This window comes from Polypterus senegalus, chromosome 15, assembly GCF_016835505.1.
Source record: "Polypterus senegalus isolate Bchr_013 chromosome 15, ASM1683550v1, whole genome shotgun sequence".
NCBI lineage: Eukaryota > Metazoa > Chordata > Cladistia > Polypteriformes > Polypteridae > Polypterus > Polypterus senegalus.
In genome coordinates this window covers 4871659-4889772 of record NC_053168.1, presented here as the reverse complement: position 1 = coordinate 4889772, position 18114 = coordinate 4871659, and the positions used below count along the sequence as shown (strand labels likewise).

Genomic DNA, 18114 nt, shown 5'->3' with positions numbered 1-18114 from the left:
GGCTGCCACCAAGCATCCCAGGGGAGGTACTGAGGAGCCCATGGCTGCTCCCCTGGAACATAAGTAGAAGGGGCGTCCCAGCCGGGCATGGGACCCGGTCGCCCGCCACACTACATAAATTACAAAATACATTCCAATAAATGGTGTACTGCATAATGCTGAGGTCTGCATTGAATCCTTAGATTTCAGCCCAGATTAGCTAGTTCACCATATATGCATAGACCTAAACTGGTAATAAATGCATTTTCTTTCTGCAAATGTTTGCAATGCACCGTCTGTTGGAATGAAAAGTGCAATGCATTTAATTGCTGCATGAATTACAAAAATCTAATTCCAATAAATGGTGCCCAGAGAATGTTAATGCTGAAGTCAATGTCGACGACTTAGATTTGGCTAGTTTATCATGTATGCACTGCAGTGGACTGGCACCCTGTCCGGGGTTTGTTTCCTGCCTTGTGCCCTGTATTGGCTGGGATTGGCTCCAGCAGACCCCCATGACCCTGTAATTAGGATATAGCGGATTGGATGGTGGATGGATGGGTCATGTATGAATAGACCTATACTGGTAATACAAGGTCCAACAGTTAATGTGCTAATATTCTACATAATGTCTTAGAATTAGGAAAGTACAGTTAAGTATTCCGCTACATATTGCACAGTGAATATAATTGAATGTGGCAAATAAAGTTTGATTTGACTTGAATTAAAATAATTGAGAAAGGTCATTGAAAGCATCCAGCACATATCAGCCCCCGTAACCCTTAAATTCTCATACGCTCCAACTTCATTAATAGCACTAATTTAAAAAAGCATCACTCATTTCACAACTTTAAGCATCCATTAAAATATACAAAGTCATCTTTCGGAATATTTGCTCGTTGGCGCGGACACAGGACTATTTTCAGCGATTGATTATTCTGTTAGCGCCAACTATTTAGCATGTAGGCAGCCGGCCAGGGTCCAGGAGGTTTACATTATTGTTTTCATTAATTAGAAAAGCTACACGTAATGTCAGATAAAGTAATGATTTCATCTGTCAGTTAAGATCTGAGAATGACGGGCTTTACAAATTAACAATCATATCCAACTCTTTTTACTGTGAGGTCAGTGGATTTGGAAAAGCAAAGATCTGCAAATTTGATGGAGCATCCAACAAGGTTGTGCCAATCTGACTCAGTTCCTGCGGTTCAGATGTTGCAGATGCCCATGGCATGGCACGGCATGACAGGCACTCTGATTATTAACGCTGCCTCACAGATCACATTCATCCTGGGTTCAACTCCCACGTCCTCATTTAATAGGATTTGGATTTTGCATGTTCTCCTCATTCCTGCTTGACATTTTCTCTTCAGCTGCTCCGGTCCGAGTCTCAGAGACGTTCAATTAGATAAACTTTATTAATCCCGAAGGGAAAATTCAAATGCGTAGAGCAGCAGAAACATAAAAAAACAAGATTACAGACTCATATAGTGCATCATTATAGTGAAGAAAGTTCAAAACAAACTTAACGGGTATGTAGGGAGGAAGCACTGGACTGCCTAAGAGCAGTGGGCAGAAAGGACCCCCAGAGCTGCTTCTTAGCACACGGTGGTGGAGTGAGCCTGTGGCTAGATGTGCTCCAAGAAAGAATGCCTGGGATTTTTCATGATGGCATCCAATTTTGCCACTATCCTCTTTTTCACGACAGCTTCCAGTGTGCCCGGGGTTCGTTCTGTGATGGCGTTGTGCTCCTTTTGCTTCCCCAGAAGACCTCCGTGTAGAACATCAGACTGCCTACTATGGACTGGTAGAACATTTCCAGCAGCTTGCTGCACACAACAGAAGCTCTGAGTAAAATACAATACGATGCAATACAATTTATTTTTGTCTAGCTCCAAATCACACAAGAAGTGCCGCAATGGGCATCAAGAGGCCGTGCCTCTTGACAGCCCCCCAGCCTTGATTCTCTAATAAGACAAAGAAAAAACCCTTGTAGGGAAAAAAATGGAAGAAACCTCAGGAAAGGCAGTTCAAAGAGAGACCCCTATCCAGGTAGGTTGGGAGTGCACTGGGGGGTCAATACAACACAATACACAGACCAGAACACAAGTAATACTTCATACTAGACGACGCCCCGGTGTAAGAACAGGAACGGGAAACGGTGAGAAAGGAATTCAGAAATCAAGAAGAAAGAAATACTTCTTGAAAGACGCAGTTGTGAATCGGTGTTTTGCTGGAGGCGACAGATAAGGAGTCGAAAGATCTAATCGTAGGAAAAGCCTACGATAAATCTTGGACTTCCTGGAAATGTGGACGGTAATGTGATCATTTTGCCTACACGTACGTTGTTATTTTCAGCCTTTGCTCGCAGTGCGTCTGACAGTCCTTTGTATTGTTCCACGCGCAGATCTTGTTGATGTAATCTGAGATAGTTGAGACACGCGCCCTCTGTTTTAACATACGCATCTACAACGCACTGTTGGAATAGTTTGCCGCTGGAGTGCAAAATACTAAATGTATTCCTCATTGATAATCTGTACGTGTAAAATTGACATTGAGTAAGCCTGATTCGCTTGGCGGTTCTTTTATCGGGAACATGTAAATTTTGCTGTAAACCATAGGATTGCAATTCATCTCTTTACAGGAGTTGCCTCTGGGATAGATGCAAATCTCCCTTTCGGCATGGGTTCGCCATCTTCTCCGACGAAAATCGCTGCAACATCGGTGTGACATGTCAGGGCATTGTATCGTCGTAAATCCTGCCCAGGGTTTTCCTTGAAAACCATTTGTACAAATGCGGTTGGATTGGACTGAGCGATTTCATGCATGTGTTCGTATGATTTAGAGAAGGGGTTGATGGTTCTGGGCATGGAATCTAGCTGGAGAAGTACATTTTTGCTGCATGTGGAGTTTGCTTTATTTTGTAAGCGTACTTCAGTAGCTTGCGCTGTGTCAAAAACATACAACTGTCCATATCCTGCAGAGGTAGAAGTGTTAGCGTATAGTGGAGAGATTTGGTGATAAATTTGCCCGTGTATTTTAAAACAGTATGGTCCGTGGCCAGGAGGTTGAGTTATCTGTGGAAGATGACGAATAGGAATCGAGAAATGCCGTGTTGGCTGCGTGTGGGAGAGACCGGTTTCGAAGTGGAAGCTGGACAAACCAGAAGAGAAATATATATGAGACAATGTAATAGTCATCAGTCAGTCAGACACAATGCAATAGTGGAATAGAAATATGACAAGTACAGAGTGGAATCTAACAGTACATGATATCCCATAATAGGATTTGGGTTTGTTTAGAGTCGAGGAGACCTCAGCCATCAAACTGCCTCCCCCTATTGGCCATTCCACAGATGAGTCAGTACTGGGCCAGCCAATCTGATGACAGGACCCCTGTACCTGATGATTCCTGTGATCCTCCATCAGAGATGACTTTACCTTAGGCAGGCAAAACAACTTGGCAGGTGGGCCGTGGCACCAAGTGCCACATTTGAGTACCGAGAAGAGAAGCAGAATAGGTGAGGAGGGTTAGTAACAAATTCTAACTATCATGTTACTTATGTTTCAGTGCTGATGACTAACAACAGGGATGCAACCTGCACAGTTAATCAGCAGCTCTAGGCAGGGTGTGCTAAACTGAAGTTGTGAGGATTTAAAAGCTGAGACCGAAGGGGCATCTCTTATAGTAACAGGCAGACCACTCCACAGTTTAGGGGCCCTGTACAGTGGGATGCAAAAGTTTGGGCAACCTTGTTAATAGTCATTATTTTCCTGTATAAATCGTTGGTTGTTACGATAAAAAATGTCAGTTAAATATATCGTATAGGAGACACACACAGTGATATTTGAGAAGTGAAATGAAGTTTATTGGATTTACAGAAAGTGTGCAATAATTGTTCAAACAAAATCAGGCAGGTGCATAAATTTGGGCACCACAAAAAAGAAATGAAATCAATATTTAGTAGATCTGCCTTTTGCAGAAATTCCAGCCTCTAAACGCTTCCCGTAGGTTCCAATGAGAGTCTGGATTGTGGTTGAAGGTATTTTGGACCATTCCTCTTTACAAAACATCTCGAGTTCATTCAGGTTGATGGCTTCCGAGCATGGACAGCTCTCTCTAACTCACACCACAGATTTTCAATTCTATTCAGGTCTGGGGACTGAGATGGCCATTCCAGAACGTCCTACTTGTTCCTCTGCATGAATGCCTTAGTGGATTTTGAGCAGTGTTTCAGGTCGTTGTCTTGTTGAAAGATCCAGCCCCGGCAGGCAGCTTCAGCTTTGTCACTGATTCCTGGACATTGGTCTCCAGAATCTGCTGATACTGAGTGGAATCCATGCGTCCCTCAACTTTGACAAGATTCCCAGTCCCTGCACTGGCCACACAGCCCCACAGCATGATGGAACCACCACCATATTTGACTGGAGGTAGCAGGTGTTTTTCTTGGAATGCTGTGTTCTTTTTCCTCCATGTATTACGCCCCTTGTTATGCCCAAATAACTCCATTTTCGTTTCATCAGTCCACAGCACCTTATTCCAAAGTGAAGCTGGCTTGTCCAAATGTGCTTGAGCAGACCTCAAGCGGCTCTGTTTGTGCTTCCTCTGCCTCACTCTCGCATACAGCATCTCCTTGTGTAAAGTGCGCCCAATGCTTGAACGATGCACAGTGACTCCATCTGCTGCTAGATGATGTTGTAGGTCTTTGGTGCTGCTCTGTGGGTTGACTCTGACTGTTCTCACCATTCGTCGCTTCTGTCTGTCCGAAATCTTTCTTGGTCTGCCACTTCGAGCCTTAACTTGAACTGAGCCTGTGGTCTTCCATTTCCTCAATATGTTCCTAACTGTGGAAACAGACAGCTTCAATCTCTGGGACAGCTTTCTGTATCCTTCCCCTAAACCATGATGGTGAACAATCTTTGTCTTCAGGTCATTTGAGAGTTGTTTTGTGACCCCCATGTTGCTACTCTTCAGAGAAAATGAAAGGAGGAGGGAAACTTACAATGGACCCCCTTAAATACTCGGATTCACCTGTGTATGTAGGTCAGGGGTCACTGAGCTTACCAAGCCAATTGGAGTTCCAAGAATTAGTTCTAAAAGTTTGGGAATCAATAAAATGACAACGGTGCCCACATTTCTGCACCTGCCTGATTTTGTTTGAACAATTATTACACACTTTCTGTAAATCCAATAAACTTCATTTCACTTCTCAAATATCACTGTGTGTGTCTCATATATGATAGATTTAACTGACATTTGTTATCGTAACAACCAACGATTTATACAGGAAAATAATGACTATTAACAAGGTTGCCCAAACTTTTGCATCCCACTGTAACTAAAAGCTCGACCTCCCACTGTTATTTTATTAATCCTTGGAATAAGAAGCAGACCGTCATCTTGAAATCTTAATGTGCACTCAGGTTTGTAAGTCACGATAAGTTCAGATAAGTAAGCGGACCTCAGCCATTTAATGCTCTATAAGTTAAAAGGAGGTTTTGAAATCTGCCCTAAACTTAACCGGGTGCCAGTGTGAGGATTTAAGAACTGGAGTTCTGTGTTTGTATTTTCTTGATCTTGTAATAATTCTTGCAGCAGCATTTTAAATTAACTGGAGGCTGAATAAAGAACAGTTTGAACAGCCAGTGAACACCGCATTGCAGTAGTCAATCCATCCCTCCATTATCCAACCCGCTATATCCTAACTGCAGGGTCACAGGGGGTATGCTGGAGCCAATCCCAGCCAACACAGGGCACAAGGCAGGAACAAACCCCTGGCAGTGCGCCAGCCCACCGCAGGGTTAGAAAGAAATGCTAGAATTACTTTCTCAGAATCCTGTTTACTTAGAAACATTTTTAAGATGGAAGAAACCTGATTTAGACAACTTTATAATGTGTGCTTCATACGACATACTGGAGTCAAACATAACTCTGAGATTGCGGGCTGATTCAGTAAAATTAATGGGGATTCCAACTGGGTTAATTGTTGACTTTATATTGTGATCAGCGTCCCTCCCTGCAATAATTAACACCTCTGTTTTACTGTATCTGTGTTTAAAGACAAGTAGTTCTCATTCATCCACTCCTTTAATTTGCTATCACAATTACCGTATATACTCACGTACAAGTTGGGTCTTGAAACCCGAAAAAGCGATCATAAAATCAGACCCCAACTTAGACGTGCGTTCGAAAATGCGACACTTACATTTTTATTTTATTTTTTTACATCTTCTTGCCTCCTCCAATCTCTCATCAGTTTCACAGATGCATCGAATTTTTTTGCAGCAGCGTAGTTACCAATTTCTTTCGCCACTTCAACGACATTTAATTTAAAATCAGCCTCATATTTTTTTCTGATTGAACGTTCCATCGTAGATAAGGGATGCTCTTACAATAAAGTGGGTGTGAGATACAAAAAACACAAATCAGTGCAAATGTCGCTTCGGAATAGTTTGGGTAATACCATGTGGTCACGTGGGCACAATAGAGAGAGACAGACAGAGAGGTTAGGAGCACCCGCTGATTCAGCGCATTGCCACACCCACATAGAAAATGAAGGCCGTGTGCTCCGTGGTGACTCTCTCAGGTGGGCGTTAGCATATCAGAATCTCTTGGACCAATAGCGCGAGTTTTCCGCATTCGACTTATATGACCGACATTATAAAATACCGGAAATTATAAGGTAAAATCAAGTCCCGACTTATCCACGAGAGAACTTATCCACGAGTATATACGGTATTTAAACACAACATCGGAGAAACTTCATTTGGTCTAAACGAAAGGTAGAACTGGGCGCCATCTGCGTACAAGTGAACACTAACATGATGTTTTCTAATGAGCTTATAGACAAGATCAGAAACAAAGAACAATGCCTATAAATACCGAAATACATGGCACAACAGAGACATGAAACAAGACTTTGAACCCCAGCCAGGGGAGGAATCCTGGGTGAAATGTGTCTCTTAGCCTCAAACATTTTTCTATTACACATTTTATTTTTACTGAACATTCAGCATAGGTTCAGAATATGGAGGCTGTGTTTTCCAAACATGCTGGAATTTTATAAGGAAGCATGATGTTATTTATCTGGACATTTGATGAGGTGCCACATGAGAGGGTGGGCACCAAACTAAAAGAAGTGGCAGTTCAGGGTGTGGTGTGTAGGTGGGTGCAGAATTGGCTCAGACACAGGAAGCAGAGGGTGATGATGGTGAGAGGAGCCTCATCAGAACTGGCTGATGTTAAGTGCGGTGTCCAGCAGGGGGCAGTGCTATTGCCGCTGCTATTTTTAATATTAATAAATGATTTTAATATGATTATAAGTAAAAAGCTGGTTAAATTTGCAGATTATACCAAGATAGATGGATTGGCAGATAATTTGGAATCGTCACAGGGGGACTTGGACAGCATACAGGGTTGGGCAGATTTGTGGCAGATGAAATTTAATGTCAGTAAATGTAAAGAATTATTACACGTAGGAAGTAAAATTGTGAGGTTTGAATACACAATGGCAGGTCGGAAAATCGAGAGTCCACCTTATGAGAAGGATTTAGGAGTCGTAGTGGACTCTAAGCTATCGACTTCCCGACAGTGTTCAGAAGCCATTAAGAAGGCTAACAGAATGTCAGGTTATATAGCGCCTTGACGTGTGGAGTACAAGTCACAGGAGGTTCTGCTCAGGCTTTATAATACACTGGTGAGACCTTATTTGGAATTCTGTGTGCAGTTTTGGTCCCACCAGACATAGCAGCACTAGAAAAAGTAAAGAGAAGAGCGACTACGCTGATTCAGGGTCACAGGGGATGAGTTATGAGGAAAGATTCAAAGAGCTGAGCCTAACACTTGCATTAGGGTTTAGGACTTGTTAGGTTTTAATTCACAATGGGAGGTCTGAGAATTGAGAGTCCACCTCATGAGAAGGATTTAGGAGTCGTAGTGGACTCGACGCTATTGTGTTTAGAAGCCATTAAGAAGGCTAAGAGAATGTCAGGTTATATAGCGTCTTGACGTGTGGAGGTTCTGCTCAAGCTTTATAACACACTGGTGAGACCTCATTTGGAGTCCTGTGTGCAGTTTTGGTCCCACCAGACATAGCAGCACTAAGAAAAGTCTAGAGAAGAGTTGGGTTGATGCCAGGGCTACAGGGGATGAGTTATGAGCCTTTACAGGAGATGAAGAGGAGACCTGAGTGAAGTGTTTAACATTATGAAGGGAATTAGTCCAGTGGATCGAGACGGTGACTTTAAAATGATTTCATGGAGAACACGGTGACACAGCTGGAAACTTCTGAAGGGTAAATTCCACACAAGCGTTAGGATGTTTTTCTTCACACAGAGAACCACAGACACTTGGAATAAGAGATCAAGTAGTGTGGTGGAGAGGAAGACTTTAGGGACCTTCAGAAGTCGACTTGATGTTTTTTTTAGAATTAAGTGGAGAGGCCTGGCGAGCTCTGTTGGGCTGAATGGCCTGTCCTCGTCCACATTGTTCTCATGTAGGCACTCAAAGCGTCCTGCACACCCACTCTAATCCGCCGTGTCCTTTCATAATTAAAGTCATACTCTTCTACTGACACTGCAGCACTGGCAATTGCAGTGAAGATCTCCCACAATTTGTTCACGTTCAGTTCCTGGATGACTTCCCTTATGGGGGGCTCGTGTTGGCTCTCTGTTTCGATTCATGTCCTTTCCTCTTGCAATTGCATCAGCTTTTCGTCTGGCAATTCTTGGTCATGGGATACCAAAACTTTTTCAACATCATCCTGGTCAACTTCCACGAAATACATCAAGATATGCTGAAAGAAAACATCCATTATGGCGGATTGATGCTGAGATGCCTTCTGTACTTCCATGGAAGGAGCTTGGCATGGCACCAAGCTCCAGTCTTGCCACTTGGGGTGCCCACTCCCTCTACAATTGCTTCTCCTTATTCATTAAAGCTAAAATGCACTCCAGTTAATTAAAATATGAGTCGAAGTGGCGTAAAGCGGACTTCTGAAAAGTTTCATTTTCAAACCCACTTCTCCTAAGCAGAGACACGTGGCATCATGGGTGCCAGTCCATCACAGAGTGCACACACTCACACATAAACACACACTTGGCCTAATTTACCAAACCTGTTTGTCTCTGGACTGTGGGAGGAAGCTGCAGCACCCAGAGGAGACCCCAGGAAGGTCAGACAAGCTCCTTGTCATGAGGTGGCAGTGTACTACCACTGTGCCACCCACACACACCACACACGTCCTTTCAGAAATCTAGCGGAGGCTGCTTGAAGTAATGAATACGGGTTGAAATTGACTTGCCGAGCTTGGAGTTCGATAATTGGACTGTTTTGAAAATGGACCCTAACTTTTCCTTGCAGTTGCATTAGCAGGGATTGCTTTCAAGACCACTTAACAGCACTCTTTCCCGACTGTTGACGGACGAAACAAAGTTACTTGATAAATGATTTCGTTAAAAAGTGAGGCCCGCCCTACAGTATAAAGATGATTCATACAACAAAAGTGGGCTTCAAACCGTGATGCCGACCTTGTTCCCGACGGCTGGATTCAATAACTTATAAAGCTGCACAGTCTATCCCTAGATATGCATTTAAATGCCTGTGTTGTGTTTTTACGAGCACATCAGATGAGCAAAAATCAATCGGAGAAGAGCAGCTGAGCACCTCTGCTCTATTGAACTCTGTCCTGAAATGAAAGCGCCTGATAAAAAAAGCAATACACGCACAAATAGAAAGAAAAAAAAAAAACTTGTCAGCTGGTACTCTTCATAAACCACAGGCGGCACAGATCTCTTAAATGATATCTTTTTCAAGCCAAATGGTCAACAGCACGACATGCAATCCAAAAATGTGAAGGTGGAAGATGCCTGAGATGCCTGGTCCTCTTATTTATAAAATACTGAAACACAAATCTCTCTGGGGAGCTGTCATCTGACGTTTTGCCTTTCCGGTGTGACCACCAGGGGGCGTTGCAGCACCCCAAAACTCAGACACACGGCCCGGTATGAATAAAAGTTTATTCTCACAAATGACCTGCGTGGAAACCAGAGGTCGCTCAAGCTGTCCCAACCCCATTATAGACTGGCAGAGTCACGACTTCGGCACAGCACACGTTTATTTCCTTACTGGAAGCGCATCTCCATTGCTCCCCTCAACACATTACGCACAGTACATCAAGTACCAAATATACAGGCCCGTCTTCTTCCTTTCTTCTACTTTTGTCGTTCTGCCTACTCAGGGCCATTTTAACATCATTATAGGCCCCCGGGCAAATCAGTGCACTGTGGTGCCCCTAACTACCCAACCACTCAGCAAGTGACAACATACATAGATTAGCTTGGTGCTGCCAGGCAACTGCCCAGTGTGCCCAAAGCATTAAGATGACCCTCTATCTATCTATCTATCTATCTATCTATCTATCTATCTATCTATCTATCTATCTATCTATCTATCTATCTATCTATCTACAACAACAACATTTATTTCTATAGCACATTTTCATACAAACAGTAGCTCAAAGTGCTTTACATATTAAAGAATAGAAAAATGAAAGACATAATTATAAAACAAAATAAATCAACATTAACATCAATAAGAGTAAGGTTCAATGGCCAGGGGGGACAGAAAAAACAAAAAAACTCCAGACGGCTGGAGAAAAAATAAAATCTGTAGGGATTCAGACCATGAGACCGCCTGACCAGTTCCCTCTGGGCATTCTACCTAACATAAATGAAACAGTCCTCTTTGGATTTAGGATTCTCACAGAAGGGCTTGATGATGATGATGGTCACGTAGACTTCTTCCTTTTAATCTATCCATCATTGTTGGAGCATCATGAAGCTTTGAGTAGGTGGAGGTGGCGCAGGCCTCCACCACAAAGAAACCGGAAAAAGAAACAGAAAAGAGAGTAGGGGTCAGTACGGATTTTAGAGCCACCATGAATAGTTATTATGATGAATTGAACATACAGAGTATCAGGATTAAGTTAAATTACGATTAAAATGAAGTTATAAAAAGGCCATGTTAAAGTAATGTGTTTTCAGCAGTGTTTTAAACTGCTCTACTGTATCAGCCTGGTGAATTCCTATTGGCAGGCTATTCCAGATTTTAGGTGCATAGCAGCAGAAGGCCGCCTGCCCGCCTCACCACTTCTTTTAAGTTTTGTTCTTGGAATTCTAAGGAGACACTCATTTGAGGATCTGAGGTTACGATTTGGAATATAAGGTGTCAGACACTCTAAGATGGAGCAGATTATTTAAGGCTTTATAAACCAAAAGCAGAATTTTAAAGTCAATCCTGAATGACACAGGTAACCAGTGTAGTGACGCTAAGACTGGGGTGATGTGTTCTGATTTTCTTTTCCCAGTTAGGATTCTAGCAGCTGCATTCTGCACTAGTTGTCACTGATTTATATCTTTTTTGGGTGGTCCTGAGAGGAGTGCGTTACAGTAATCTAGTCGACTGAAAACAAACGCCTGAACTAATTTCTCAGCATCTTTCAGTGATATAAGAGGTCTAACTTTATTTATGTTTCTTAAGTGAAAAAATGCTGTCCTAGTGATCTGATTAATATGTGATTTAAAATTCAGATTACAGTCAACAGTTACCCCTAAGCTTTTTACCTCCGTCTTGACTTTTAATCCTAATGTATCCAGTTTATTTCTAATAGCCTCATTGTATCCATTATTGCTGATCACTAAGATTCCAGTTTTCTCTTTATTTAACTTGAGAAAATTACTATTCATCCATTCTGAGATACAAGTCAGACATTCTGTTAGTGAATCAAGAGAGTCGGGGTCATCAGGTGCTATTGATAAGTACAGCTGTGTGTCATCAGCATAGCTGTGGTAGCTCACGTTGTGCCCTGAGATAATCTGACATAACGGAAGCATGTAGATTGAGAAGAGCAGCGGACCCAGGATAGAGCCTTGTGATACACCATATCGGATATCATGTGTCTTCGAGTTGTAATTCCCACAACTAACAAAATATTTTCTCCCTGTCAGGTAGGATTCAAACCAATTTAAGACACTGCCAGAGAGGCCCACCCATTGACTAAGGCGATTTCTATCTATCTATCTATCTTTTGTCACACATACGTAATTAGGGGACAACTAAAGGGCTTGAATAAATGTAATTCCACGCCTGACCAGGGGGCGGCAAAGTGCACTGATTCTCTCTCTCTCAATTCCTTGCAGAACATTCTCGGGAAGTCCCTCCCAGTTCTGGGGCAACCAATGATGTCACTTCCGGTTCCAGCACTGCCAACGACGTCACTTTTGGTTCCGGCCCTGATGACATTATTTCATCTACTTGCATTTAAAGGCCACCATTTTAAGGCAGCAGTCAGTTCTGTTTTAGACTCTGTCGTGTGAACATGTCTGTTCTTTTTGATCGATTTTGCAGCCGGGAAATATTATAGGGGTGGCTGCCCCAAATCTTTCCAATGACTCTTTGTCATTCTTGTGACACTATCTATCTAACCATCCATCCATTCTCCAAAACGCTGAATCTGAACACAGGGTCACAGGGGTCTGCTGGAGCCAATCCCAGCCAACACAGGGCAAGGCAGGAACCAATCCCAGGCAGGGTGCCAACCCACCGCAGGACACACACACACCAACGCACCAAGCACACACTAGGGCCAATTTAGAATTGCCGGAGGAAACCCATGCGGACACGGGGAGAACATGCAAACTCCACGCAGAGAGGACCCGGGAATCGAACCCAGGTCTCCTAACTGCGATGTAGCAGTGCTACCACTGTGCTATTGTGCTGCCCCCATCTATCTATCTATCTATCTATCGTGAGAGATGACCGGCAGTTTATCCCGGCCGACACCCCAGGCCGCTAGATGGAGTCCTCCCTGCAATATGGAGGTGCCCCAAATTTCTGCAAGGCATCACGGACAATGGAGTTCGGCTTCACAGCCCTGCTGGATACCGTGGGGGCCGCCAGGAGACGCTGCAGGGAGGCGCAGGGATTTATATTTTCCTTATAGCCCAGAAGTATTCCCTAGTCATGGGGACAGAAGAAATGAGTAGTTCCAGGCTGAATAAAAAGAAGAGTTTTCATCTGATCCGGAAGTGCTATGGAATCACATGGACTCAAGAACAGAAGCACTTCCGGGTCGAGCACTATAAAAAGGAATGTGGGAAACCCAGCAGGCTGAGCCGGAGTTGGGAGGGAGTGTGACAGTGCTGCTGGGTGGAGAGGAGGATTTATTACTGTTTATTATTTATTGTTGAGTATTGTGGAGGTGGAGGTGCTTTGTGCACGGTATTGCAGAAGTTAAAATCACCTGGTGTCTGGACGTGTTGTCTGCGGGTTTGGAGAAGCGATAGCGCCCCTACTGCCACACTATCTATCTATCTATCTATTGTGAGACTTGCCCGGACACCACCAGTCGGAGACCACATCTTTATAAAAATCACACGTTTATTTTTCATTAATAAACACAGTCCCAAACACCACACAATGCACAAAGCAATAATCACCCAAAATGAACTTTCTTTCTCTCAGTCCTTGGCCGCAATCTCCTCCTGGGAGCTTCGTCCTGCTCCCTCTCCCGACTCTAGCTCCCAGATTGCTGGGAGGCAGCGCCTTTTATTCCCGCCCGGATGTGCTCCAGGTGGCTGATGACGATCTTCCGGCAGCACTTCCTGGTGAGGCGGAAGTGCTGTCCTTTGCCCCGGAAGCACTCCAGGCGTCCCTGGCAGGTTCCTCCGCCATCTTGCCAAGTGTGGCGGAAGTAATGTTCTCCCGGGTCCCAGGAGGCTTAAAGCGTCCCCTGGCGGTGGCCACGGGTCCCAACGAGTAGGAAAGTCTCTCTTCCTTTCCCGTGGTCCTCTCCTGCTCCAGGGCGGTTGTGTCCTCCTGACCCAGAAGCTTTTAATGCCAGCTTCTGGTCTTTCTAGGCGTCCCGGCCGGGTAAGAACCCCAGCCGTCTGTGACACTATCTATCTATCTATCTATCTATCTATCTATCTATCTATCTATCTATCTATCTATCTATCTATCTATCTATCTATCTATCTATCATATAGTGCCTTTCATATCTATCTATCTATCTATCTATCTATTCAGTGCCGTCTTAACAGCATTTTAGGCCCCCGGCCAAAGCAGTGCACTGTGGCTCCCCTACCTATACAGCCACTCAGCAAGTCACAACATACATAGATTAGCATGGGGCACCTATGCTTGTGAGACCCCCGGGTAACTGCCCAGCATGCCCATATATTAAAATGGCCTCCTCTCTTCCTCTGGAAAGCTGCTTTGTCAATTTTTACCCAACTCTGGCTCACCAAGTGAAATGAGGTGGCTCCTTTTAAGTAGGCCCCAAGACTGTCCCAGGTGTAGTGAAAGCCCAAAGTAGGGTTCTGGAGCTCACCTCTTGCGGCCCCCATGGAACCCAACAGGGCTGTGCCAAACTCCAACTTCCATTGTGCCCTGCGGGAGTCCATGGTGCCACAGCCATCCAGGAGGGCCGCCCTCTAGCGCCCCAGGGATGGTGGTGCTTTGCAGATGCTCTTTCCCTTGGTCCTTCCCTCCAGTTGGCGAGCAAACTGGTAATGGCTGTTGCTGCCCGTCACACCTGATACAAAGGCTTCCAAAGTGGCCTAAACCAGAAGACAAAATAATTCTCTCTCTCTTTCTTTCTTTCTCTCCTCTCCATTGTCCTCCTTCCACTTAACTCCAAATCACCTGGATGAGGTCGAGTGGTCTCTTTTATCTTGGACACTGGAGTACTTCCAGTGCTAGGGCACAGCTCGATGGAAGTCCTACAGAGTAGGGATCACATATCCCTGCAGCACCTCCTGGTGGCATCCACAGAACCCGACAAGGCTGCTCTATCAGACTCCAGTTCCCAACATGCCTTGCAGGTGTCCGTATTGATAGTTTTGCCCAGGGTGGCTACCATCTTGCATGTCAGGAGAGCGAACAGCCTCACCAGCTTTGTCTCCCCCTGGTTGAATCCCTGCAATGCTCCCTTGGTGGCACCCACAAAACGCAACAGGGCCATTCTATGGGACTGCAGTTCCCAAGGTGCCCTGTGGGTATCCGTAGAGGTATCACAACCCTGGGACACTGACACCTAGTATTCAGATGAAGAAAATGTCCCGAATAAATTGTCTTCCCAGGTTGTTTCATTATACTGGACTTCCAACTGGGTAAGGATCCTGGTTCACTCCCGGCCAGGATGCCAGTCTGCATACCATCCATTACACCTGCCACGTGTCTTGTGTAAGACCCAAAGTTTACTCAGACTGTTTAAGTACCAACAGTGTGAATGCCAAGCGTTACTCAAGTAATGGTACAAGCGTGTCTTGCCTGAGCATCAGGCCCAAGTGTTAAATGGGGAACGGTGTAGCCGCGTCTTCACTTTGCCTCATAATGGCGTCTCGTAAGAAACGCCTCTCATCAGCAGTGAAACCAAAAGTGACACTCGTGTCATTCGTACATGTGCAGGGTGCTGTTCATTTTATTATTATTCATCATTATTACTATTATTCGTATTATTATTATACTTCCTACACTTCTGACTTTGCACTTTTAGCGTTTTGCGCGTTTTGAAGTAGAAAGATGAGTTTGAATGAAAAATGTTACTTTTCAAGCCCAAAAAATGCAATGCTTGTTACGTGTTTTTTTGAAAGAAAAGAAACAAATATAATGTAGAAGGCTACACGAAACTTCGATGAGCATCTCTGGGAGGCATCATGAGCCGTCGAAGATCAACCTTTGAGCAGCGTGACTTTCCAATGGGCCGCCGTGTTGCAGATCTCCTGGACTTTGACCTTTGACTTTTTTAAATATCCGTCTCCTGGTTCGGCTCTTAAAGCCTCCTTCACCTGCTGAAATAATAATAATAATAATAATAATAATAATAATAATAATACATTTTATTTATACAAGGCGCCTTTCAGAGAAATAACTCTGGTTAGCGATTCCCAACCTCTGCCCCTCGCTTTATTACCAGTCCGGTTGTTTTTCAGAATCAACATTATGGCGGACAGCCGGGATGCCCAAAAGTGGAGAAGGATGGGGGAAGGCAGCTACTGTGAGCCACAGCCTCCCCCAAGATGCCAGTTGGCGATAGCAGTGCCCTGGATTCCCACAAGGCACCGTGGGATCTGGAGTTCGACTTCACAGCCCTGCTGGGTACCGTGGGTGCCGCCAGGGGGGACCTGGGGACTCATACTTTTTCCATAGCCATAGGGGACAGAAGTTCTGAAGTACTTCCGGGTGGACAGAAAACTCAATTTCTCCATCTGACCCGGAAGTGCAGGAAAGTCACATGGACGGAGGAACCAAAGCACTTCCGGGTCAGTCGCTATATAAAGGACTGTTGGAGACCCAGCAAGTGAGCTGGAGTTGTGTTGGTTTATTGTATTTATTATTATTGTATTGCCTGTTTATGGTGGTGGAGGTGCTGCAGGGCACAACGACCCGAAGAAAAATAATTAAAAACCTTTTTGGTGATTTTACCCTGTGCTCAGAGTGTCTGCCTCTTGGGTTGAAAGGGGCAACCATGACCCCTAACGTCTTACAATATACTGTATGAGCTGGTTTCAATCCAGAAACTGTAGAGACGACGGGGTGACAGATCGATGTTGGTGTCCCCTTGATGGCGAATACAAAGTGTTGAAACGGAAATAGAGATGAATAAACTAAGAAATGCTGCTCAAAAGAAGGACGCTTTCAACTCATATTTCTCTTCATTTCCTCAACAGATTGTATCTCAACGTAAACTTTCAAAATCACTGATGAAACAGGGGAATACGGCGGGCAGATCGTCAATAACGGTAAGCTTCTTTTGAATTTTTTTCCATCTGCCACAGGGGATGCACAGACCAGTGTGTTTCTTCGTGCCAATCCCAAGCCCTGATAAATGGGGAGGGTTACGTCAGGAAGGGCATGCGGTGTAAAATTTTGCCAAATCAATATGCGAACAACAATACAAATTTCCATACAAGATCAGTCAAGCCACGGGTTAACAACGACCGGCACCAGTACTGTCAGCTAACAGGGTGCTGGCAGAAATTGGGCTACAGTTGGCCGAAGAAAGAGAAGAAGAGGGTGAGACGTGTCCGAAGGCAGGAGGACAGGAGGAAGGTAAAGAGAGTGGAACTGAGGGTAGGAACTTTGAATGTTGGCAGTATGACTGGTAAGGGGAGAGAGTTAGCAGATATGATGGAGAGAAGGAAGGTTGATATATTGTGCGTGAAGAGACTAAATGGAAGGGGAGTAAGGCCAGGTGGATCAGAGGTGGATTCAAACTGTTCTATCATGATGTGGATGGGAGGAGAAATGGAGTAGGAGTTATTCTGAAGGAAGAGCACGTCAAGAGTGTTTGGGAGGTGAAAAGAGTGTCAGACAGAGTAATGATTATGAAGCTGGAAATTGGAGGTGTGATGATGAATGTTGTTAGTGTGTATGCACCGCAAGTTGGGCGTGCAATGGGTGAGAAAGAAGATTTCTGGAGTGAGTTGGATGAGGTGATGAACAGAAGTGGGGATTGGAACGGATTTCAATGGACATGTTGGTGAAGAGAACAGAGGAGACAAGTAGGTGATGGGTAGGTATGGTGTCAAGGAGAGGAATGAAGAAGGTCAGGGATAGTGGATTTTGCCAGAAGGATGGACATGGCTGTGGTGAATACGTATTTTAAGAAGAGGGAGGAACATAGGGTGACGTACAAGAGTGGAGGAAGATACACACAGGTAGATGACATCCTATGCAGAAGAGTTGGTCTGAAGGAGATTTAAGACTGGAAAGTGCTGGCAGGGGAAAGTGTAGTTAGACAGCATAGGATGGTGGTCTGTAGGATGACGAAGAAGAGGAAGAGAGTGAGGGCAGTGCCAAGGATCAAATGGTGGAAGTTGAAAAAGGAAGACTGCAAGGTTGAGTTTAGGGAGGAGGTGAGACAGGAACTGGGTGGCAGTGAAGAGTCACCAGACAGCTGGGGAACTACAGCAGATGTAGTAAGGGTGACAGAAAGAAGGGTGCTTGGTGTGACATCTGGACATAGGAAGGAGATCAAGGACACCTGGTGGTGGATTAAGGAAATATAGGAGAGTATAAAGAGGAAGAGGATGGCGAAGAAGAAGTGGGATAGTCAGAGAGATGCAGAAAGTA

At 44.5% G+C, this 18114-nt stretch overlaps 1 protein-coding gene across 1 annotated transcript in view; it reads left to right on the top strand.

The window, feature by feature from the left end:
• The window catches only part of LOC120515754 (copine-4), a 466133-nt gene that overhangs the window by 243389 nt on the left and 204630 nt on the right, over nt 1–18114 (top strand). The window contains exon 4 of the mRNA XM_039737037.1: nt 16710–16781. Within this exon, the coding sequence (XP_039592971.1) occupies nt 16710–16781 (72 nt within the window). The remainder of the gene's footprint in view (nt 1–16709; nt 16782–18114) is intronic.